The 25,038-nt window shown below is 43.5% G+C and overlaps 1 protein-coding gene across 1 annotated transcript in view; it reads right to left on the bottom strand.

Annotated features, from left to right (window-relative positions):
- The window catches only part of LOC139551680 (pro-neuregulin-1, membrane-bound isoform-like), a 68,247-nt gene that overhangs the window by 16,776 nt on the left and 26,433 nt on the right, over positions 1–25,038 (bottom strand). Inside the window, exons 2-5 of the mRNA XM_071362957.1 lie at positions 19,036–19,174; positions 14,703–14,761; positions 2,465–2,660; positions 2,102–2,228 (exon numbers count right to left, since the gene is read on the bottom strand). Of these exons, the coding sequence (XP_071219058.1) occupies positions 2,102–2,228; positions 2,465–2,660; positions 14,703–14,761; positions 19,036–19,174 (521 nt within the window). The remainder of the gene's footprint in view (positions 1–2,101; positions 2,229–2,464; positions 2,661–14,702; positions 14,762–19,035; positions 19,175–25,038) is intronic.

Raw genomic sequence — 25,038 nt, 5'->3', positions numbered from 1 at the left:
TCAAGACTGTTTCAAGGACAGCTTTTTTTCCATCTACGTAACATTGCAAAAATCTGAAATTTTCTGTCCAAAAATTAATCCATGTAGAAAAATGTATCCATGCTTTTGTCACTTCTAGGTTAGACTACTGCAATGCTCTACTTTCCGGCTACTCGGATAAAACACTAAATAAACTTCAGTTAGTGCTAAATACAGCTGCTAGAATCCTGACTAGAACACCAAAATTTGATCATATTACTCCAGTACTAGCCTCCCTACACTGGCTTCCTGTTAAGGCAAGGGCTGATTTCAAGGTTTTACTGCTAACCTACAAAGCATTACATGGGCTTGCTCCTACCTATCTTTCCGATTTGGTCCTGCCGTACATACCTACACGTACGCTACGGTCACAAGACGCAGGTCTCCAAATTGTCCCTAGAATTTCTAAGCAATCAGCTGGAGGCAGGGCTTTCTTCTATAGAGCTCCATTTTTATGGAATGGTCTGCCTACCCATGTGAGAGACGCAGACTCGGTCTCAACCTTTAAGTCTTTATTGAAGACTCATCTCTTCTGTAGGTTCTATGATTGAGTGTAGTCTGGCCTAGGAGTGTGAAGGTGAACGGAAATGCACTGGAGCAACGAACCGCCCTTGCTGTCTCTGCCTGGCCAGTTACCCTCTCTCCACTGGGATTCTCTGCCTCTAACCCTATTACAGGGTCACTGGCTTACTGGTGCTCTTCCATGCCGTCCCTAGGAGGGGTGCGTCACTTGAGTGGGTTGCGTCAATGACGTGGTCTTCCTGTCTGGGTTGGCGCCCCCCCTTGGGTTGTGCCGTGGCGGAGTTCTTTGTTGGCTATACTCGGCCTTGTCTCAGGATGGTAAGTTGGTGATTGAAGATATCCCTCTAGTGGTGTGGGGGCTGTGCTTGGCAAAGTGGGTGGGGTTATATCCTGCCTGTTTGGCCCTGTCTGGGGGTATCATTGGATGGGGCCACAGTGTCTCCTGACCCCTCCTGTCTCAGCCTCCAGTATTTATGCTGCAGTAGTTTGTGTCGGGGGGCTAGGGTCAGTCTGTTATATCTGGAGTATTTCTCCTGTCTTATCCGGTGTCCTGTGTGAATTTAAGTATGCTCTCTCTAATTCTCTCTTTCTCTCTTTCTTTCTCAATTTCTTTCTTTCTCTCTCTCGGTGGACCTGAGCCCTAGGACCATGCCTCAGGACTACCTGGCATGATGACTCCTTGCTGTCCCCAGTCCACCTGGCCGTGCTGCTACTCCAGGTTCAACTGTTCTGCCTGCGGCTATGAAACCCTTACCTGTTCACCGGACGTGCTACCTGTCCCAGACCTGCTGTTTTCAACTCTGTAGAGACAGCAGGAGCGGTAGAGATACTCTCAATGATCGGCTATGAAAAGCCAATTGACATTTACTCCTGAGGTGCTGACCTGTTGCACCTTTGACAACTACTGTGATTATTATTATTTGACCATGCTGGTTATTTATGAACATTTGAACATCTTGGCCATGTTCTGTTATAATCTCCACCCGGCACAGCCAGAAGAGGACTGGCCACCCCTCATAGCCTGGTTCCTCTCTAGGTTTCTTCCTAGGCTTTGGCCTTTCTAGGGAGTTTTTCCTAGCCACCGTGCTTCTACACCTGCATTGCTTGCTGTTTGGGGTTTTAGGCTGGGTTTCTGTACAGCACTTTGATATATCAGCTGATGTAAGAAGGGCTATATATATACATTTGATTTGATTTGATTTATAAATCTCTTAGATACTCCCCAGAATGTCTCAAAGCTGTAATCGCTTCCAAAAGGTGTTTCTAACATGAATTGACTCAGGGGGTTGAATACTTATCTAATCAAGATATATTAATGTATTATTATTCTTTTATTATTTTTTTACAAATGTTTAAAATGTTCTTAGACTTTGACAGAGTGCTTTGTATAGCTCATTGACAAAAAAAGACAATTAAACCCATTTTAATCCCATCTTGTAACACAACAAATGTGGAAAAAGTCAAGGGCTGTGAATACATTCTGAAATCAATGAACATTTGAAAGTTAGCGTGAGAGTTGCTTAGTCACCATTATAAGGTGTAAGCTACGTGAGTGACTTACATTGACAAACTGGACGTTTTCAAGGGAAGGGTTATAAATCGGAGGTCCATTAGCCATACTAGCCATGGTGTTTCTCTCATTTCGTAGGCTCTGCCTCAGAAGATGATGGAGCGTTTTCCTCTGCTTTCTGTGCACGTAAAGACAAACTGCATTGTGAGACTGACCAGCCATTTAGCCAATCCAAAAATCAGAGGGATGACAGATTTTGTCAAAGGTTGACATCAGAGGTTGTGAATCGACCCCAAAAAATATTTAAATGTTCAAATGTGCAGGCTATTACCTCAGAGAAAACTACAAATTACGTAATAAGGATACTAGTAAATAATGATTTTGAGTTTAGCGTAAAAATGTGACGTGAATTACTTTGTTTTGCAGTAGGCAACCACACACATGATTCCAACCACTAGGAGTGCAATGCAGATTCCTGTTATTGTTAATACACGTTTCTGATACAGCTCCTCGGCTTCTGGAAAAGAGGACAATGCATTCTTAAAACTCCACAACATGCAGGCCTTACTGTTACACAAACCAAGCTCTACTTGGAAATCCCAAGGGAAACGAACAAACGTGTGTTAGGTGATGTATTATAGGGTTATACGTTCACAGAAACAAACCGGGGCACAACGTTTTAGAGGAATCACGTTGGCTTTATTCATGGCATTTCTTTCTGCAATGTTAAACAATGTTTGGCTACTGAACGTGGCCCAGATATAACATTGTGTTAGTGGGTGTTGGCTGTTGACCGAGACGGAGGAAATCGAACACATTGATCTGAGGAGGCAGTTCTGCTAAATCCAGTCGGGAAGCGAGGAAGTGTTAGTTCAAGGTCGGGCTCAGTAATCATGACTAGGCAAACCACAGAAATGCATTTTCCACAATGCATTCTAACCAGACCAGGTGTTACTAATACAACAGATGCATACTGTATATAAGACATTGTTATGCATCAAGACAATTCAAAATCACTCCTTTGTGTAATGTTAATATTCTAATACTGCAAACAGTGCAACATTGTTTGTTCACAGGACCCAGCGCTTGGAATTATGGAATATTTGTCTTTCAAAATATTTATAGGTTACAAGTCACCAGATTAGGGGATCAAGTGAAGTGTGTAATTATATGAACTGTTCAGTAATCACACCTAGTTTGTACTCTACTCCGTTTTTAAAAAATGGTCGGTTTGCCTCAGTATTACGTGTCCTGTGAACAAATGATGCTAGAAACAATCACTTTTGAAAATGAAGAACAATTATTTGGTCAATTGTTCAACATCAAGATCACTTAAAAGACCTACAGCAAAAACTGACATCACTGAGGAGACAAGGGGAGGTAGCATGAGATGACAGGAAAACAAAATGGGATACTGTTGGACACATACAGTACATCCACACGGTACAGTAGGAAATAGGAAGACAGGAAAGAAGGAGATGAAATGAATGGGTAGCGAGGGAGGACGCTGTCAGCATAGCTGGCATGACATGCGAAATACTGGTTGGAACAGAGGAGGGATCAGGGGAGATGCAAGGAAGAGGCAAAAGCAAGAGCTGAAGGGATCTGAACATACAGCATAAACACACTGCAGTCTCTCCGGGCACCTACACTATCTAATGTGTGTCAGACACAACAACAAGAGATAGTCTACTGTAGCTCAAACGTTTGAATGTGTCTAATGTGAGTTTATGGTGGACATTTTAGAACCTAATGTGTGTGGTGGTATTTTGAGGACCTACTCGTCGTTTGTTTGTATGTGTGCAGGATAATTTGACTATACGCTAACACATCGAGGTTTTCCAAAAATGTATAATTGAAGGTGTCATGACCAAGTGTAGTAGATGCTGGCTACACCATGCGGCTTCGAAACTTGAGTGGAACTATATGACGTTAATCACATTGCCATTTTTGGGCATGCTGCCAGAATAACAGCATAAAGGCTTGATAGATGGGCAGCATATTTGAGCTACATATATAGCGTGCATGTATGTTTATTATTCTATAACAAATATTGTATGTTATGGCTGGATGATCCCTTCATTGGCACAAGGAAACTGACTGGAGTTGAGGGGGGCAGGCTCAAGCTTCTAGTCCTACGTCTGCAAACTGACGAGAAAGGAACTATCCATACATTCAATCCCAAGATGTTCTGCCAATGCAGACACGTGACAAAAAGAAAAGAGAGGTCTTTTTCAGATGAGGTGTTATTCAGAACTATATTGCTCACAAATTGTTTCGACAGAGAATGGAATAATGCATTATAACTGACTATTTCACCTCATAGAATAATTCTATAATTATTCTAGAAGAGGGTTTCCCAAACTTGGTCCTGGGGCCTCCCATAGGGGCATGTTTTGTTGTTTGCCCTAGCACTACACAGCTGAACAAAACATGCACCCATGGGAGGCCCCAGGACCAAGTTTGGGAAACCCTGTTCTAGAATATCCACTCTATTATAGTCTAACAGCTAACTAAGTAACTAAGATGATGTTACCACAATTAGGAAAAGTGATCAAACACCTAAACCCATCGAATACATGAGTTAATCAAAAAATGCATTAAAATGTATCCATCTAATAATCGCTACCGTGAGAGGAACTTTCCCGGTGCAGTGGCATGCACATGCAAACATCACTTTGCTTGCATTACCAATGGTAATGTCACTACACGGTCCATCAGACAGGTTTACGGGCACTAGGTAGGGCATTAGTCGTTCAATGTTAAACACTACGGCATGCCCTACACCTCTCACGATGTGTGATGATCATGTACTATTTCTATTCCCAACACACACTAATGCAGATCTACAAAGTCAATTTTGCCGTCATACCAAATTCTCATTTGCCATTACTCCGATCATTAGCCATGCCTGTTAAATATGTTTAGAGGAATACGAAAATTATATGTACAGTATATATACAGTGCATTCGGAAAGTATGCAGACCCCTTAACTTTTGACATATTTTGTTACCTTACAGCCTTATTCTAAAATGGATAAAATTCCAATGCCACTGTTACGTACTGTGATGTACTTCCTATTCTTCCTTTGACAATAGGCTACAATTATCATACTGTTATTTTGGTTAATAGCTGTGTTATCGAAGGAGCTGTGACGTGATTATAAAGTTGTGTATAAACTGACGCAATGAGGTAGTATAGGAACAGAAGGCCTATTTTTCCCTGAGTAAATCTGACTAATATTCAAACATCATGTTGTTCCTTAAAAACGATGCAAAACACAAACACATGGCTGTTCTGCACTTGTGAACCCTTAGCTTACAAGTCACCTTTCATATGACTGCCCCAGTAACGCTGCTCTGGAAAATGTATAGAAATTCAGCCAATACTTTATAAATGGGATTAGATTTAGTCCCATTATGCCAATGTGAACACAAAATGTTTTTTGTAACCTATACATGTTCTCTACTCAAAATATGGTTGGTGACAACAATAACAGCCACTCTGTTCTTGGTCAAATTCTATGACTCATCTCCTTGTTAACAAATATCAAAGTCCTGCTTTCACTGTGTGTCATATGACCGCTGACTGAGTTTCAAAGGTTTTGCAACTTTCCCTACATGGTCACGGGCAACTGTCACGCCTCAGGAGAGTACAGAGTACTATCAATATCAACAACATCTTCAACTACTCTCGCTGGGTCAAACAAGGACAAGTCAAATCAGAAGCAAAGGACTCTTTCCTGAATACTACTCTGAACAGACCCTAACATATACCTCCACTTTCAGTAGCGTACAAGCAGCCCTTGTCAGGAGGTCCATTTGTCAGCGAGCGGTACATGATTGTGCTCTCAGCTCTTCTGAACCGCTGTCGGAGCTGTCTTCATGTCTGTCCTCTCTGATCTCAGCTGCGTTCCCACATCAAGCGTGAAAATATATGACTATGTTGGCAACAGCCATACGGAGACATTGGCTGTCCCCCCTTTGGATAATATTTCCTGATCGTCAAGGACAGGGCTGCGTCCATCCTTTCTCGGCCTATACTACGCACACACAGCATCCGTAGCTCCTCCTCATCTACAGCATCCCTACTCCTCCGATGTAGCAGTGAGTGTCTCTTGTTGCATTGCTGGCAGCGTGCCATCCTTGCAGCTCCAGCGGTTCATGGACAGGGTATTTTTCCCTGGCTAGATATAGGCCACCAACTGGCATAGAGGGAAGAGGTTTGGGGGTGGGGTGTGCTGAGAATTTTTGGTCCGCTAATAAAGTAAAGTCCCAGTGCACTATTTTTGTGTAAAATAATGTTTTTCTAAATAGTACAAGTGGGCCACGATGATTAGAGGAACAGATAGCGACAGCAGCATTCCTTTGATTAGCTCCTCCAATACACTCGCTGTCATCTCAGGGAGACGCAAAATACAACTCCCTCTGTTCCTTTGCTTCCTCCACACTCCGATTACATCTCAATAGGCGTCTTTTTCTTGTTCCGCCTCATAGATGGTTCTATTGCTGCTGTTTTGCGAAGCAATGACGTGTATTCATGGGTACTCAATAAAACATTTGAAATGATCAAATAATGTATCTTCCGTCTCTCTCTGTGTTTTAATAATTTTTCATCAATTTGCAAGTGGCTGAATTTCACCAGAGAAATCATCTGAGCCAGGGAAACAGTGCCTCTCTGTCTCAGTATGGACAAGAGGAATCCCTATATAAGAATGCTGTTCATTGAATATAGCTCAGCCTTCAACAACATAGTACCCTCCAAGCGCATCATTAAGCTCGGAGCCCTGGGTCTGAACCTCGCCCTGTGCAACTGGGTCCTGGACTTCCTGATGTTGCCGCCACCAGGTGGTGAAGGTAGGAAACTGATCCTCCACTACGCAGATCCTCAACACATGGGCCCCAAAAGGGTGCGTGCTCATCCCCCTCCTATTCTCCGTGTTCACTCATGACTGCGTGGCCACGCACGCCTCCAGGGGAGGGGGAGGGTTTAGGGAAGGGTTTGGCCTGCAGGGATGTCCTAGTGACTAATGACTCCTGTGGCGAGCCGGGCGCAGTGCATGCTGACACGGTCGCCAGGTGTACAGTGTTTCCTCCGACCTATTGGTGCGGCTGGCTTCCGGGATAAGTGGGCATTGTGTCAAGAAGCAGTGTGGCTTGGCTTGGTTGGGTTGTGTTTCAGAGGACGCACGGATTTCGACCTTCGCCTTTCCCGAGTCCGTACAGGAGTTACAGCGATGAGACAAGACTGTAACTACCAATTGGACACCATGAAATTGGGGAGAAAAAGTGGTAAAAAAATGTTTGCAGACAACACAGCAGTGGTAGGCTTGATTACCAACATCGAGAGAGCCTACAGGGAGGAGGTGAGGGCCCTGGCGGAGTGGTGCCAGGAAAATAACCTCTTCCTCAACGTCAACAAAACGAAGGAGCTGATTGTGAACTTCAGGAGACAGCAGAGGGAGCATACCCCTATCCACATCGACGGGACCGCAGTGCAGAAGGTGAAAAACTTCAGCTGCACCATCGAGAGCATCCTGACTGGTTGCATCACTGCATGGTATGACAACTGCTCGGCCTCCGACCGCAAGGCACTACAGAGGGTAGTGCGTATGGCCCAGTACATCACTGGGGCCAAGCTTCCTGCCATCCAGGACCTCTATACCAGGCGGTGTCAGAGGAAGGCCCTAAAAATTGTCAAAGACTCCAGCCACCAGTACCGGAGCGCCAAGTCTAGGTCCAAGAGGCTTCTAAACAGCTTATACCCCCAAGCCATAAGCCTCCTGAACATCTAATCAAATGGCTACCCAGACTATTTGCATAACACTGTTGCTACTCTCTGTTATTATCTATGCATAGTCACTTTAATAACTCTACCTACATGTACATATTACCTCAATTACCTCGACTAACCGGTGCACCCGCACATCGACTCTGTACCGGTACCCCCTGTATATAGCCTCGCTATTGTTATTTTACTGCTGCTCTTTAATTATTTGTTACTATTATTTCTTATTCGTCTTTTTTTCTTTCTTTTTTTTAAACTGCATTGTTGGTTAGAGCTTGTAAGTAAGCATTTCACTGTTGTATTCGGAGCATGTCACAAATACAATTTGATTTGATTTGACTGCCTGTCTTTCAGAACACCTACATCACGGCCTGTTCACCCCGCTATCATCCGGAAGGCGAGATCAGTACAGGTGCATCAAAGCTGTTTCTATCTCAAGGCCATCAGAATGGTATATAGCTATCGCTAGCCAGCTACCACCCGGTTACTCAACCCGGCACCTTAGAGGCTGCTGCCCTACTGTATGTACATCGCCATGGAATCACTGGTCACTTTAATAATGGAACACTAGTCACTTAAATAATTTTTACATCATTTTTTACTAATTTCATATTTAAAGTTGAATTCAGAAGTTTACATATACCTTAGCCAAATAGATTTAAACTCAGTTTTTGAAGTAAAAATTCCCTGTCTTAGGTCAGTTAGGATCACCACTTTATTTTAAGAATGTGAAATTACAGAATAATGGTAGAGAGAATGATTTATTTCAGCTTTTATTTCTTTCATCACATTCCCAAAGGGTCAGAAGCTTACATACACTCAATTAGCATTTGGTAGCATTGCCTTTAAATTGTTTAACTTGGGTCAAACGTTTCGGGTAGCCTTCCACAAGCTTCCCACAATAAGTTGGGTGAATTTTGGCCCATTCCTCCTGACAGAGCTGGTGTAACTGAGTCAGGTTTGTAGACCTCCTTGCTCGCACACACTTTTTCAGTTCTGCCCACACATTTTCTATGGGATTGAGGTCAAGTCTTTGTGATGGCCACTCCAATACCTTGACTTTGTTGTCCTTAAGCCATTTTCCCACAACTTTGGAAGTATGCTTGGGGTCATTGTCCATTTGGAAGACCCATTTGCGACCAAGCTTTAACTTCCTGACTGATGTCTTGAGATGTTGCTTCAATATATCCACATAATTTTCCATCCTCATCATGCCATCTATTTTGTGCAGTGCACCAGTCCCTCCTGCAGCAAAGCACCCCCACAACATTATGCTGCCACCCCCATGCTTCACGGTTGGGCTGGTGTTCTTCGGCTTGCAAGCATCCCCCTTTTTCCTCCAAACATAACAATGGTCATTATGGTCAAACAGTTCTATTTTTGTTTCATCAGACCAGAGGAAATTTCTCCAAAAAGTATGATCTTTGTCCCCATGTGCAGTTGCAAACCGTAGTGACGCTTTTTATGGCGGTTTTAGACCAGTGGCTTCTTCCTTGCTGAGCGGCCTTTCAGTTTATGTCGATATTGCACTCATTTTACTGTGGATATAGATACCTTTGTACCTATTTCCTTCAGCATCTTCACAAGGTCCTTTGCTGTTGTTCTGGGATTGATTTGCACTTTTCACACCAAAGTACGTTCATCTCTAGGAGACAGAACATGTCTCCTTCCTGAGCGGTATGACGGCTGCGTGGTCCCATGGTGTTTATACTTGCGTACTATTGTTTGTACAGATGAACGTGGTACCTTCAGGCGTTTGCTTCCAAGGATTAACCAGATTTGTAGAGGTCTACAATTTTTTTTCTGAGGTCTTGGCTGATTTCTTTTGATTTTCCCATGATGTCAAGCAAAGAGGCACTGCGTATGAAGGTAGACCTTGAAATACATTGTCACGCCCTGACCATAGAGAGCTGTTTATTCTCTGTTGTTTGGGGCGTGATAGTGACTAGGGTGGGTCATCTAGGTGTTTAATTGTTTATGTTGGCCTGGTATGGTTTCCAATCAGAGACAGCTGTTTATTGCTGGGCCTACATGAGGTGTGCGACTATGATTAGAAAAAAGGCATTGTTTCTTGCCTTACACTGGGCGTCATTCACAAGTGATAATATATAATTCACAAGTGATAGGCTAATATTGTCACCCATCTGATTATTCTTGATTTAATCTTGTCTTTACATATACTAAATTATGTATGTGTGAAATTTGTTTTGATTTAGAATGTTATCATGCGCCTGTCTCGAAACAGGGGCAGGGGTTAAAATGCATGTCAACTAAGCACTTAAATAGCGAATGGAGGACGCTTTCCCGTGGCTCATTTTCATGCCAGCCAGGTAGGCTATACTCCTGTTGTAAAGAGAAGCAATGTGTTTAATATTATGAAAGTTGAGAAATCAATGTAGCAGCCTAAGCCTATAGAAAGCTGATGGGATCTTCCTCTTTTTAATAGAAGCCATCACTCTGTTTTCTCACGCAATTGCACAGCTTATAGTAATGTTGCGCAACATGCTAATACTAATGACCATCAGCGGCATCAGAGCTTGGAGAAGCCTAATTACCGTGACTAAACGGTCACATGGAATTTTACTGCCTTCATGACCACCGGTGTGGCGGTAATACGGTCACCGTTACAGGCCTATGTGTGACCGTTGTCTTTTTGTTGTCACAGCATCATTGTATATCATGGTTGTGTATGAACGAATGGGTTAAAGCTGGTAAATACTTTGTCTATCGACATGTCTCTAGACAATTACAATGTGACAAGTGTCGCTGGTTAAAATTATATTTAATTTATACTCCGGTGGAATGTCTGTAGACCATCGCTGCGACTGTCCGTTTCCTTGTTGCAGACAGATGAAAAAAAGTTCAACTTTGACCCTGTCGCTGAGTCAGCAAGGAGACAATTGTCAAGTTCTAAAATCCTCATGTAGAATGCCCTACTTTTATTTCGTCACAAGCTTGTAAATAATAAAATTTTTGTCAGTTTATTTTCCTGTAATAATCAATAAAAATGTGCTAAAGTTAAGATGTTGTCAGCTATGATATGGTCATTATTTTAACTGGCTAGCCAGCTAATGTTAGTTAGCTAGCTAACAAGCTAGAAGCAAACCAAGACATTGTTTAGAGTTGCTTTAGTTGTCTGGTTTGCTAGATTGACATATACTAAATACATTTGTAAATGGATGGGTTTACTGGTGCTATTTTGGACCACCAGGGTGCTGATGTCATGCAGCCTGTCGTTTTTGTGTTTATACTTTTTCATAATGTCGGACGACAATAGAATGTTCATGAGGTCACTGCGCCAACTGTCTACAGACATGTCAATTTACGAAGTATAAATCACCCTTTATAGAGCAAACAATTAAATTATCAAAACACAGGTTGCAATATGGCTTTTTAACTGGCTTGGCTTGGCTTCCTCAGTGATTTTACCCACGCACCGCAACTGTTGCCAGGTAACCTATGGTAATTGGACTGTAAGGTGAGTGGGTAAGTCATAGTGATAAAGTGCACTGGGGCCCGTTGCCTGGGCGGCTGCCTCTCTCGCGCTCTTGCCTTTCCATGACATCAAAGAGGTCTCTGTTCAGGTTTTTACAGTGCCTCCATGATCCACAATGACCCCCACCCACCTTCCATAAGTGTTATTGCTCTTCAGATTATAAAATGCATTGCAGGCTTAGGTTGTTTCCTTTCAAAGGCAGTAAGTAGCGATATAGAGCTTTTTTAGTACTACAAACTACACTGTCCCCTGCATCCTATTTGAAGGTTCAAGTTTGGAAAGTTGAATATACACTGCTCCAAAAAATAAAGGGAACACTAAAATAACACATCCTAGATCTGAATGAATGATATATTCTTATTAAATACTTTTTTCTTTACATAGTTGAATGTGCTGACAACAAAATCACACAAATTATCAATGGAAATCAAATTTATCAACCCATGGAGGTCTGGATTTGGAGTCACACTCAAAATTAAAGTGGAAAACCACACTACGTGCTGATCCAACTTTGATGTAATGTCCTTAAAACAAGTCAAAATGAGGCTCAGTAGTGTGTGTGGCCTCCACGTGCCTGTATGACCTCCCTACAACGCCTGGGCATGCTCCTGATGAGGTGGCGGATGGTCTCCTGAGGGATCTCCTCCCAGACCTGGACTAAAGCATCCGCCAACTCCTGGACAGTCTGTGGTGCAACGTGGCGTTGGTGGATGGAGCGAGACATGATGTCCCAGATGTGCTCAATTGGATTCAGGTCTGGGGAACGGGCGGGCCAGTCCATAGCATCAATGCCTTCCTCTTGCAGGAACTGCTGACACACTCCAGCCACATGAGGTCTAGCATTGTCTTGCATTAGGAGGAACCCAGGGCCAACCGCACCAGCATATGTTCTCACAAGGGGTCTGAGGATCTCATCTTTGTACCTAATGGCAGTCAGGCTACCTCTGGCGAGCACATGGAGGGCTGTGCGGCCCCCCCAAAGAAATGCCACCCCACACCATGACTGACCCACCGCCAAACCGGTCATGCTGGAGGATGTTGCAGGCAGCAGAACGTTCTCCACTGCGTCTCCAGACTCTGTCACGTCTGTCACGTGCTCAGTGTGAACTTGCTTTCATCTGTGAAGAGCACAGGGCGCCAGTGGCGAATTTGCCAATCTTGGTGTTCTCTGGCAAATGCCAAACGTCCTGCACGGTTTTGGGCTGTAAGCACAACCCCCACCTGTGGACGTCGGGCCCTCATACCACCCTCATGGAGTCTGTTTCTGACCGTTTGAGCAGACACATGCACATTTGTGGCCTGCTGGAGGTAATTTTGCAGGGCTCTGGCAGTGCTCCTCCTGCTCCTTCTTGCACAAAGGCGGAGGTAGTGGTCCTGCTGCTGGGTTGTTGCCCTCCTACGGCCTCCTCCACGTCTCCTGATGTACTGGCCTGTCTCCTGGTAGCGCCTCCATGCTCTGGACACTACGCTGACAGACACAGCAAACCTTCTTGCCACAGCTCGCATTGATGTGCCATCCTGGATGAGCCGCACTACCTGAGCCACTTGTGTGGGTTGTAGACTCCGTCTCATGCTACCACTAGAGTGAAAGCACCGCCAGCATTCAAAAGTGACCAAAACATCAGCCAGGAAGCATAGGAACTGAGAAGTGGTCTGTGGTCACCACCTGCAGATCCACTCCTTTATTAGGGGTGTCTTGCTAATTGCCTATAATTTCCACCTGTTGTCTATTCCATTTGCACAACAGCATGTGAAATTTATTGTCAATCAGTGTTGCTTCCTAAGTGGACAGTTTGATTTCACAGAAGTGTGATTGACTTGGAGTTACATTATGTTGTTTAAGTGTTCCCTTTATTTTTTTGAGCAGTGTACATAAGTTTGAGTGTTCATTTCCCCCATCTTTCTTCTATTATTGTTCCATTCAATCGTGACATAACTAACACAATATCAGTAAACTATAATGAACTGCTTTAAATTTCATCCAACTCAACAAAACAAGGCAAAAAAAAATGTACATGCGAGAACCAGGTAACGGTGACTAACCCCGTTCCGTACACATTTGCGCTACTGCAGCATTTAAATGAGGCTGCAATGAAAACTAATGGGACTGTAGCGACTGCGTTGGCATCAAAGTCCGGGGTGTGAACTAAGCCTCGATTCAGTGTCAATTGACATGGTAATGGGCCCATAGTACTGGAGAAAAGTTGAAAAAAACTGACCCCGCTGACGCTGTACTTTAAAGTGTGACGTGTCACAACGTAACGTACTGCACGCATTATTCAACATATTCTGTGCCGCACAGCCTTTTCCCACCATGTGTAGCGCTTCTCTCACAGATTTAAAAACAAGAAATGATCAATGGTGAGTGTAAAGTGAATTACTCGTGAGTTCATCAATAGTTAATTCAATCAATTGTTCATTTTTGCGTAATCACTGCGAGCCATCATGACTCTAAAAAACCGTGACAGCCACAGTTTAATTGTGAAAATAAATTTAGCGCCGCCTTAAAAACCATATTCAAAATCGACACAAACCTTTAAATAGGTATGTAATGACACATTATATAAACTCTTTATAGTGTTAAATTTACATTTTAGAGTTGATAAGTTGGACAAATCGGGTTAAAAATGCCATTTCCCCACACAACATATCTCCCCTTTCACTATGACGCAGTAGCTTTTGCTTCCCCACCCACCATTTTGCTGGAAAGGGGAGAAATTGTGCTTTACAACAAGGGTCCCGGGTGGCGCAGTGGTCTAGGGCACTGCATCGCAGTGCTAGCTGCGCCACCAGAGTCTCTGGGTTCGCGCCCAGGCCCAGGCTCTGTCGCAGCCGGCCGCAACCGGGAGATCCGTGGGGCGACGCACAATTGGCATAGCGTCGTCCGGGTTAGGGAGGGTTTGGCCGGTAGGGAGGGTTTGGCCGGTAGGGAGGGTTTGGCCGATAGGGATATCCTTGTCTCAGTATGTAAAAAAAAAAAAAAAAAAAAAAAAAAAAAAAATTATAATAAAATGTATGCACTCTACTGTAAGTCGCTCTGGATAAGAGCGTCTGCTCTTGGCCGGTAGGGATATCCTTGTATGTAAAAAATGTAATAAAATGTATGCACTCTACTGTAAGTCGCTCTGGATAAGAGCGTCTGCTAAATGACTAAAATGTAAATGTAAAATGTATTCATATTATAGTTGACCTGGAAGTATTATGTTTTTGGGGCGTAAATTAAGGTCAAATGTATGGAACCTTGCAACGTACAAAAGTGCGTTAGCTACCGTTATGGGATACAACATTTAAAAAATGAAGCAACAGGAAGTAGCGCTGATTGAGCATGCTCCAATCACAAGCACAGACAGGAAGAGAAAATAGACGTACTGTAGAAGCTGGCCATTACGTAGTTTTGACAGCGATCACCAGTAAATTCATTTGGACACCTGAGAGGGAAACAAAAAAGTCACAAACAGAAGACAAGGAAGAAGATAAGATGAGTTTACACCAGATCTACAGAAGACCCACATGCATCGCTGGTGTTGTCAAGGAGACTGATATGTCTTGCAACCAGTGCCAGTTCTGTTTGCGAAAACATATGTACTTGAGAGAAGTCTCAATCAATGTCTTATTCAACAGGCCTCGAATTTCAGCAAATGTTTGGCTCATGCATTCTGATTCCAGGTAGATTTAATTAAAACTTCTTAGGGCTAGGGTCCTTTTTTCTAAATTTCCGTCTGACTGACGTGTCCAAAGTAAACTGCCTGTTACTCAGGCCCTGAAGCCAGGATATGCATATAATTGGTACCATTGGAAAGAAAACACGTTGACGTTTGTAGAAATGTTAAAAATAATGTAGGAGACTATAACACAATAGATATGGTATGAGAAAATCCAAAGAAAAACCAACCAGAATTTTGTTTTTTTGAGAGCCCGTGCTCTTACAATGGAAAGTATAGGGGCATAATGAATTCTAGCTCCCAGGATGCAATTTCTATGGCTTCCACAGGGTGTCAACAGTCTATGTTCAAGGTTTCAGGCTTGTAACTTCCAAAACGAATGAGAAATAACAGTTTTAGTACAGGGACACAGTCTTGGAAATGTGTGTATGCACGCAAGATAAAGACAGAACTCACCTGCTAAAATTGGTTTCCTATTGAACATACTTTTTTCCGTATGAAATATTATAGTTTGATTACATTTTAGGGTATCTGAGGAGTCAATAGAAACGTATTTTGACTTGTTGAAACAAAGTTTAGGGGTAGATTTTCAGATTCCTATCTCTGCATGTTGAACGAGTGGATTACTGAAATCAATGGCGCCAACTAAACAGACTTTTTGGGGATATAAAGAAGGATTTAATCTAACAAAACGACACTACATGTTATAGCTGGGACACTTTGGAGGACAAATCAGAGGAAGATTTTCAAAAAGTAAGTGAATATTTAATCGCTATTTGTGAATTTGTGAAACTTGTGGCGGTGGAAAAATAATTTGATGTGGAGCGCCGTCCTCAAACAATCCCATGGCATGCTTTCGCTGTAATGGCTACTGTAAATCGGACAGTGCAGTTAGATTAACAAGAATTTAAGCTTTCAACCGATATTAGACACTTGTATGTACCTAAATGTTTAATATCCATAATTGTTACAATTATTTATTTGAATTGTGCTCCCTCCAGTGTCCCCGGAAGTTGTCCCGCTAGCGGGACGCCTTAGCTGTGGACACCATGCCTGAATAGTTGTCTGATTATCAACCTCTTTTGATCTATCGAGAAAGGAAATGAGTCAGGATGAGTGTGTATGTGTGTCTATTAGTAATTTGTATGCCGTTCTACTCCACTCCATACACACACACAACAAATTGTCTGGATGTATTGGCCGTCTGGCTCTGGGAGAGAGCGTGATTGGAACTTTGAACAGGTATGAAATACCAGAGGACACTAATGGCTGGGTTCACTTGAATGCACAAATATTTGGGGTTTATGACTCTCACAGCCACAGTGGCTTGACATGGATTCCCAATGTATTCCGCTAAGCACCTGGGGGGGCCTGATGTAACATCTGCCAGTCTACCAAGTAGCGGCACATTAACAAATTAAGCCCTTCATTAAAATCTAAATGACTAGAGGCTAATTAAAAAAGGGAAACCTACTGACCAATTCTCAGTTTTTTTGAAAAATCTGCCTTTTTTTAAACGTTTCTTCGTTTGTAAGTTGTTTGTGTACTGAAGCGGGAATTAACGTGTGGGTTAGGGGCGAAGACTGACAGGTCATCTGGTGTCTGATGACAAAGCAGGAGCCTTGCTAAGGAAGAGATTGTGGAGTGAGATGCAGAGAAAGAATCCAACAAGCCAGTCCAGTTGTGATTCAGTTCTGACAGGGTCTGCTGGGCAAGCCCATTCTCTGAGGCAGAGAAAGAAAAGGGGGATAGAGAGAGGGGAACGTGGGAGTGGGATTGAAAATAGCAGGAAACTGATAGGTGTAGGTGTTGCTGGTATTTATGCTGGTTTACCCACAGGTCAGTGACCATTGTCAAGTACAATACAGTAGGACGTAATTCGAATGTACTGCCGTTTCAAATAACCGCATGGCTAAAGAAAGACATTTATATTGGCTATGAATATTTAAATGTAAATATGAATAGTTAAATAAAGATTAAAGAAAATAAATAAATGAAATAAAACATAATTTGCTATAAATAAATTGAGGGGGTCAGGATGTAAAGCGTTGCTTCCATGATGTTCTGTGTGCCTGTTACAGAATCCGTGCTCCGACTGTTCAGGCTTCAGTGAATCGGGCTCCACAGGGACCCCTGGCAGACAGGTTATTTTTGTAGATAGAGTTATTTCTGAGGGAGACCGACAGGTTATTTTTCTCCCCTCCCTCCCTTCCAGTGACGGCATGCTGCATCATTTACTGAAACGAAACAAAATTTCCCGGAGACAGCAGCATTTTTGCGCTTAGTCACTGAAGTATCTAATACGAAACTCAATCTGTCGGTGGACAGTAAGAGTCTGTCTTATGTATGTATTGGATGGCCCAGACCCAAAGTGTATCCTTGGCAATGTCAAGCCTTGTTGTCAGGCACAAAGAGGGAGGGGCTGCAGTGAGCTGCAGTGATCTTTCTTGTCATGCATTTGCTGCTGCAATGGAAGCAATAATACCATGAGGTATCACCACCTCACCATGTCTTTTGAAAACTACTGGATGTTCTAACCACAGATGTAATGATGTAATATACAAATTGGGAGATGCTGTAGATAATTAGGCAGAGTTTACAACCTCTGAATGTTTCTAAAGGGTCAATCCACTTTGCTATACAGACCACAGTGTACTTCAATGCCTTAGTGGTCAATTGGTCTGGATAATACATGATTTTACCTCAGATGGATTTTATGTGAATGACAATGATGGAGAATGGGGACAGGACCGCAGAGGTGATTATCTTGTCAAATACAGATGTCAGCGATGTATGCTGTTGCTTCTCATACGAAGCGTGTGAAGTGCATGCCAGCTTGTTTGCTGCTGGGGATGATTCGCTACTCATGTGCCTTGAGCTGAGAACGCAAACTCTCAGAGAAGGAAAGTCACAGAGTTTCAAGCCACAGGGGGCACTGGGAAAGCACATCAAGCCCCGTCCTGCCTCGGTCTCTCATCGGCTCTATCGCTTGGATCAGGGCTGAACACTCTTGACAACAGAGTGCGATGCTGGAGCATAAATCAATGTCCTGCTGTAAGAACACGGCTGATCCTGACACCAGCACAATGTCATGTTCAGTAGGGCATGTGACGGAAAACAATTTGAAACGTTTCGCAACAACAAACTGAAATGACCGTTTTGAAGTCCAGGTAGTCCCTCCCTATTACAGTCTGTTTAGTCACATTTGGTGCCTAATGAACATGACCCAGCTCTAAGGTTCCAAAGTAAACAATGAAATGGGTAAGAAGACAGAAAGAAAAATCTCATAAATACAACATCGCCCCAGATTTGGGGTTTGTTTTTCTGAAATGGAGCGCAGCGGTTGGGCTGTGGCGATGAAAGGAGCCGGCATTAATAATGTAGGAGGGCAGAGGAGCATGTGGATAGGGACCTCCACCTGCTCCGCTCTGCATGCTCTCCCTGTTTCTTAGCCCAGTTAGTGTCATGCACAGCATCCATTAGAACATCCATCCAGCTCCCCTACGGCTGCCCAAAAAGACGTTTCACAGTGCAGAGGCAGTACATTTGTACACCGCTATGATGTCTTGTGCATTCTTTCTTTAAATCTCTGCTCAGGTCTTTGGATTGTTTAACGATTTACTCCCCCAAAAATTCAGCTGACACCTTTGCTTTACTGTAAAAAGACTTTGCACTTTCCTCTAAACTTGGCACAGTTTGGGCTTAAAAAGCTCTGGTGCCTAATTCAGCAGGCATGAATGGGTCGAGACAATACAGCATTCTAAAAGATCATGACTTCAGACGTGATAGATAGTAAATGTTATGACTGCATCTACTGTATCAGCATGTGCTACCTTTTGACATGTACAAAATAGCAAAGTAGTGTTCTGAAGTCCGGCACTGGCAAAATTCTATAATGATACATCATGTGGGAGCACAATTAAATATTTAGAAATAGCAGTCATAAGCCATCAGGAACTGTATTAAACATCAAGTCAAACCATAGTTTGCATAGTATCCAGTATGTGGTGTGGATGGTGTTGTGTTTCATCATGTCCTACCTGCAGAGGAACTTGGACCTGCCAGGGGTGATGTCCAGGGTGAAGCACTCCCCTCCATTTACGCAGTAGTTTTTCTGGCTGTCACGACAGCGCGTCATGTGGCTGGAGGTCTTCACCACAGCGGTGGTGCTGGTGGCAGCTGCAGGAAGATACCAGGGATTAGCACTAAATGCAGGAAATGGATCCAGTCATCCCATTGGCCCCTGGGGGAGTGTTCAGCTGAACGCTAGTGCTTAGAGAAAGCTACTGTGGCCTCTCTGTGCGCTCAGTGTACATCCATGATTTATACCCGTGCCCTTTGTTACAGTGGAACACACAATGAATGGCAAGAGATATAGTAAACCAAACCCACCAAGCAAGGATTTGCTTATTGATTACTGCTATCCTTGACAGTAAATATATCAATAAAATGCTTTATCGCACATACGCCTTTACAACATAAAGATGTACATACATATTTACAAGAAAGAAAAGACACCTCTTGCGGTAGAGCGATCATTTCAACAACTCAAATATGAATGTGCTATTCCAGAGCCCAATTGTGTGAGAGAAGTCCTGAAACAATGATGAAAGACATTCCCTCCTACTAGCCTACACTTCCTTTAAAATAGAAAAATGCTACAATAAAACAGCACGGAGAGACATTAAGAGCAGTGTTATAACTCAAATATTAATAAAACATGTACAACTACTTACTGTCTAAAGAATTACTTCAAACCTCAAATCAATTCAGAATGGTTCTCTTATCTTCAATGAACCAGCATTGGACCAGTGATGTCCAATGCAGCATTGGACCAATCTCAAGACGTAGAGACGCATTTCTCCTTTTCTGCTCCTTTGGAGCAGCTCAGGCCAGTGCCTTCCAGTGAATCAATAGGCTGGAGCTCTAAGCACTCTGTCTGCTGGAGGTCTCTACAGCCTCTCCCCAAAGCCTGTCCTCCCCAGTCTGCACTGTGTGAAAGCCCATAAACATTTTAAATAAGCACTTTTCCACCCCTAACCCTCTATCTCATCCGGACGTCACTTCTGGCATCAGAAGTCTTTGCGCATCGGAAATACAATGGATGCAAACTGCCAGCCGAAAAGACTTCAGAGCTCGATGACTAGGGGGTTGAATGAGTTATCTTGCAAAACAAATATGCAAAGAGTAATCAAGACACCTGCCAGAGCGAGATTGTGTTTGTATCAAACAGGCATACTTCCAGGCATAGATGAACGCTCTAGTCGGTTTGACAGTGATTAGGGCAAAAAAACATCCCGTCTTGGGCCGTGAACCACCCACCGGGCCATCTCAGGCTCAGAGCACCACAAGGGCAGGAGGAATATACTTTCACATACAACATTTGGGCTTAAGACCACATTTTGGTCCTGGCTAATTCCAGCCGGACGAGGTGAGCATTGTTGCATCTCTTCCTCCTTTTTAAAAACCTACACCCCCCACCATGATGTCTTTTACCCCCTCATTCCCCATTTGCAATGGTAAGAGGATCGTGACCCGGATGCCAATGTGACTGGTTAAGGCCTCATTGACGATTCCGTTCGATTCCGACGTAGTGCCCGTGCCTGTGTCTCTTTCCTGACAGACAATCGAGTTAACTCATAGATTATTGTTGAGATGACGCAATGATTTCATAGGTCACAGACACCGTCAGGTTACATTTTGTACTGAGAGACATTACCTTTTGACTAAATGCAATTCAATCTCTAGGGGCCATACTGTTGTTTCCCAGTAAACAGCCAACACTAATTGACAATGCAACAGATTGCTTATCTCCCCCAAATCGAATTACTTGCTATGCCACCATTAAATCAATCAAGTCTGCATCCTACTCTTCATTCTAAAAAAACAAATGTATGCTCTCCTCTGCATACAGATAGACTGTAGCTAATATATGGGAAATAATCTCTCCTCACAGACACCAATGCAATTACATTAGGGCTTAAGCAACAAGTTTAAGTAATGACACACTCAACAAATCATGAATACCAACCATTCCAACGATATGACCCTCAGACAGCCTTCTTCACTTTTTTCAAATCCACCAACTTTCAGGGGCTAAATTGCAGGGCGGTTAATCTATTAGAAATAGTGAGCCTTTTCAGCACTGCAACTACAAGACAGGAAACTGGCCTACCTAAGATTGCTCTGTTAGATAAGGGTAATTGCCCAGTGAGAAAAAAAAAAAACAACATCTGATTGCCATTACTGACGTTTTCAGCTTTTGTTTGGGACCTTTCAAAATGTCAACCAGCTATTGATACAAACCCTATTACTGACATTGATTCAATCAGCAAAAGTCCGCATTGTCATCTGAAATGCATCAGCACATACTGTATGCATTAGAACTGGTAAACGATCAGTACCAGATCAGTCACTACACACCTTACTTCCTTGTACAGTCTAGTTCTTAATCCAGTATCAAAACAGTGAGAAATATGGCTTGAAATATTGTTCGTTTTACAGCAGAGGCTTAATGAGAGAAGAGAGAGGGTCATGAGGGCTATATTTAACAATGCTGCAGAGCTTAAGCTGCACATTTTTACCCACCGTGTTTGATGGAATCATGCAGTGGAAGAGAAAGATACAGTTCAATCAACAACAAAAAATGTGGGTGGTGAATAAGAAACCCAAAACTGGGGAGCGGCGACACTGCTTGATGGAGTGTCTCGTCCTTCTCCTGCATCAGCTCCTTGAACCAATGGTGGGCTGGTGGTGGATTTTTGCCGACCCAACAACCCATTGCAGCTTACCGTATCCTTCCCAGTCAAAACAGTTCACGCATATACACTATATGTACAGTTGAAGTCAGAAGTTTACATACACTTACGTTGGAGTCATAAAAACTTGTTTTTCAACCACTCCACAAATTTCTTGTTAACAAACTATAGTTTTGGCAAGTCGGATAGGACATCTACTTTGTGCATGACACAAGTCCTTTTTCAAACAATTGTTGACAGACTATTTCTTGACAGACTGTTGACAGATTATTTCACTTATAATTAACTGTATCATAATTCCAGTGGGTCAGAAGTTTACAGGCACTAAGTTGACTGTGCCTTTAAACGGCTTGTAAAATTCCAGAAAATGATGTCATGGAAGCTTCTGATAGGCTAATTGACATAATTTGAGTCAATTGGAGGTGTACCTGGAGATGTATTTCAAGGCCTACCTTCAAACTCATTGCATCTGTGCTTGACATCATGGGAAAATCAAAAGAAATCCGCAAAGACCTCAGAAAAAGAATTGTAGACCTCCACAAGTCTGGTTCATCCTTGGGAGCAATTTCCAAATGCCTGAATAGAATGCTATTCATTGACTACAGCTCAGCGTTCAACACCATAGTGCCCTCAAAGCTCATCACTAAGCTAAGGACCGTGGGACTAAACACCTCCCTCTGCAACTGGATCCTGGACTTCCTAACGGCCCACCCCAGGTGGCAAGGGTAGGTAACAACACATCTGCCAGGCTGATCCTCAACACTGGGGCCCCTCAGGGGTGCGTGCTCAGTCTGTACTCCCTATTCACTCATGACTGCAAGGCCAGGCATGACTCCAACACCATTAAGTTTGCAGACGACACAACAGTAGTAGGCCTGATCACCAACAACGATGAGACAGCCTCGTAGGGAGGAGGTCAGAGACCTGGCCGTGTGGTGCCAGGATAACAACCTGTCCCTCAACATGATGAAGACAAAGGAGATGATTGTGGACTACAGGAAAAGGAGGACCGAGCATGCCCCCATTCTTATCAACGGGGCTGGTTGAAAGCTTCAAGTTCCTTGGTGTCGACATCACCAACAAACTATCATGGTCGAAACACACCAAGACAGTCGTGAAGAGAGCAATACAAAGCCTATTCCCCCTCAGGAGACTGAAAAGATTTGGCATGGGTCCTCAGATCTTCAAAAAGTTCTACAGCTGCAACATCGAGAGCATCCTGACCGGTTGGTTGCATCACTGCCTGGTATGGCAATTGCTCGGCCTCCGACCGCAAGGCACCACAGAGGGTAGTGCGCATGGCCCAGTACATCACTGGGCCCAAGCTTCCTAGCATCGAGGACCTCTATACGAGGCGGTGTCAGAAGAAGGCCCTAAAAATTGTCAAAGACTCCAGCCACCCTAGTCATAGATTGTTCTCTGGCCTAGTCCAGACCTAATCCCAATTGAGATGGTGTGGCAGGACTTGAAACCGGCAGTTCATGCTTTAAAACCCACAAATGTCGCTGAGTTAAAGCAGTTCTGCATGCAAGAGTGGGCCAAAAATCCCCCACAGCGATGTGAGAGACTGATCAACAACTACAGGAAGCATTTGATTGCAGTCATTGCACAACCAGTTGAATTTTTTTTAAAGTTAACCTTTATTTTACCAGGTAGGCTAGTTGAGAACAAGTTCTCATTTACAACTGCGACCTGGCCAAGATAAAGCAAAGCAGTGCGACACAAAGTTACACATGGAATAAACAAGCGTACAGTCAATAACACAATAGAAAAAAAGAAAGTCTATATACAGTGTGTGCAAACGGCGTGAGGAGGTAAGGCAATAAATAGGCCATAGTAGTAGTTACAATTTAGCAAATTAACACTGGAGTGATAGATGAGCAGACGGTGATGTGCACGTAGAAATAATGGTGTGCAAAAGAGCAGAAAAGTAAATAAAAACAATATGGGGATGAGGTAGGTAGATTGGATGGGCTGTGTACAGCTGCAGAGATCAGTTAGCTGCTCGGATAGCTGAAGTTTAAAGTTAGAGGGAAATATAAGTCTCCAGCTTCAGCGATTTTTGCAATTCGTTCCAGTCATTGGCAGCAGAGAACTGGAAGGAAAGGTGGCCAAAGGAGGTGTTGGCTTTGGGGATGACCAGTGAGATATACCTGCTGGAGTGCGTGCTACGGGTGGGTGTTGTTATCGTGACCAGTGAGTTGAGATAAGGCGGAGATTTACCTAGCATAGACTTATAGATGACCTGGAGCCAGTGGGTCTGGCGACAAATATGTAGACTACAGGTCGGCTGGCCCTTGCATACAGGTCGCAGTGGTGGGTCGCAGTGGTGGGTGGTATAAGGGGCTTTGGTGACAAAACGCATGGCACTGTGATAGATTGCATCCAGTTTGCTGAGTAGAGTATTGTAAGCTGTTTTGTAAATGACATTGCCGAAGTCAAGGATCGATAGGATAGTCAGTTTTACGAGGGTATGTTTGGCGGAGTGAGTGAAGGAGGCTTTGTCGCGAAATAGGAAGCCGATTCTAGATTTAATTTTGGATTGTAGATGTTTAATATGAGTCTGGAAGGAGAGTTTACAGTCTAACCAGACACCTAGGTATTTGTAGTTGTCCACATATTCTAAGTCAGAACCATCCAGAGTAGTGATGCTAGTCAGGTGGGTGCGGGCAGCGAACGGTTGAAAAGCATGCATTTGGTTTTACTAGCGTTTAAGAGCAGTTGGAGGCCACGGAAGGAGTGTTGTATGGCATTGAAGCTCGTTTGGAGGTTAGTTAATTGACACAGTGTCCAAAGAAGGGCCAGATGTATACAGAATGGTGTGGTCTGCGTGGAGGTGGATCAGGGAATCACCCGCAGCAAGAGCGACATCGTTGATATATACAGAGAAGAGAGTCGGCCCGAGATTTGAACCCTGTGGCATCCCCATAGAGATTGCCAGAAGTCCGGACAACAGGCCCTCCGATTTGACACACTGAACTCTGTCTGAGAAGTAGTTGGTGAACCAGGCGAGGCAGTCATTTGAGAAACCAAAGCTTTTGAGTCTGCCGATAAGAAAACGGTGATTGACAGAGTCGAAAGCCTTGGCCAGGACGATGAAGATGGCTGCACAGTACTGTCTTTTATCAATGGCGGTTATGATATCGTTTAGTACCTTGAGCGTGGCTGAGGTGCACCCGTGACCAGCTCGAAAGCCGGATTGCACAGCGGAGAAGGTATGGTGGGATTCGAAATGGTCAGTGATCTGTTTATTAAACGGGGTCCCCTGAGAGAATCTGTAATTTT

This window comes from Salvelinus alpinus, chromosome 24, assembly GCF_045679555.1.
Source record: "Salvelinus alpinus chromosome 24, SLU_Salpinus.1, whole genome shotgun sequence".
Lineage (NCBI taxonomy): Eukaryota > Metazoa > Chordata > Actinopteri > Salmoniformes > Salmonidae > Salvelinus > Salvelinus alpinus.
This window is presented reverse-complemented; position numbering and strand designations above follow the sequence as displayed.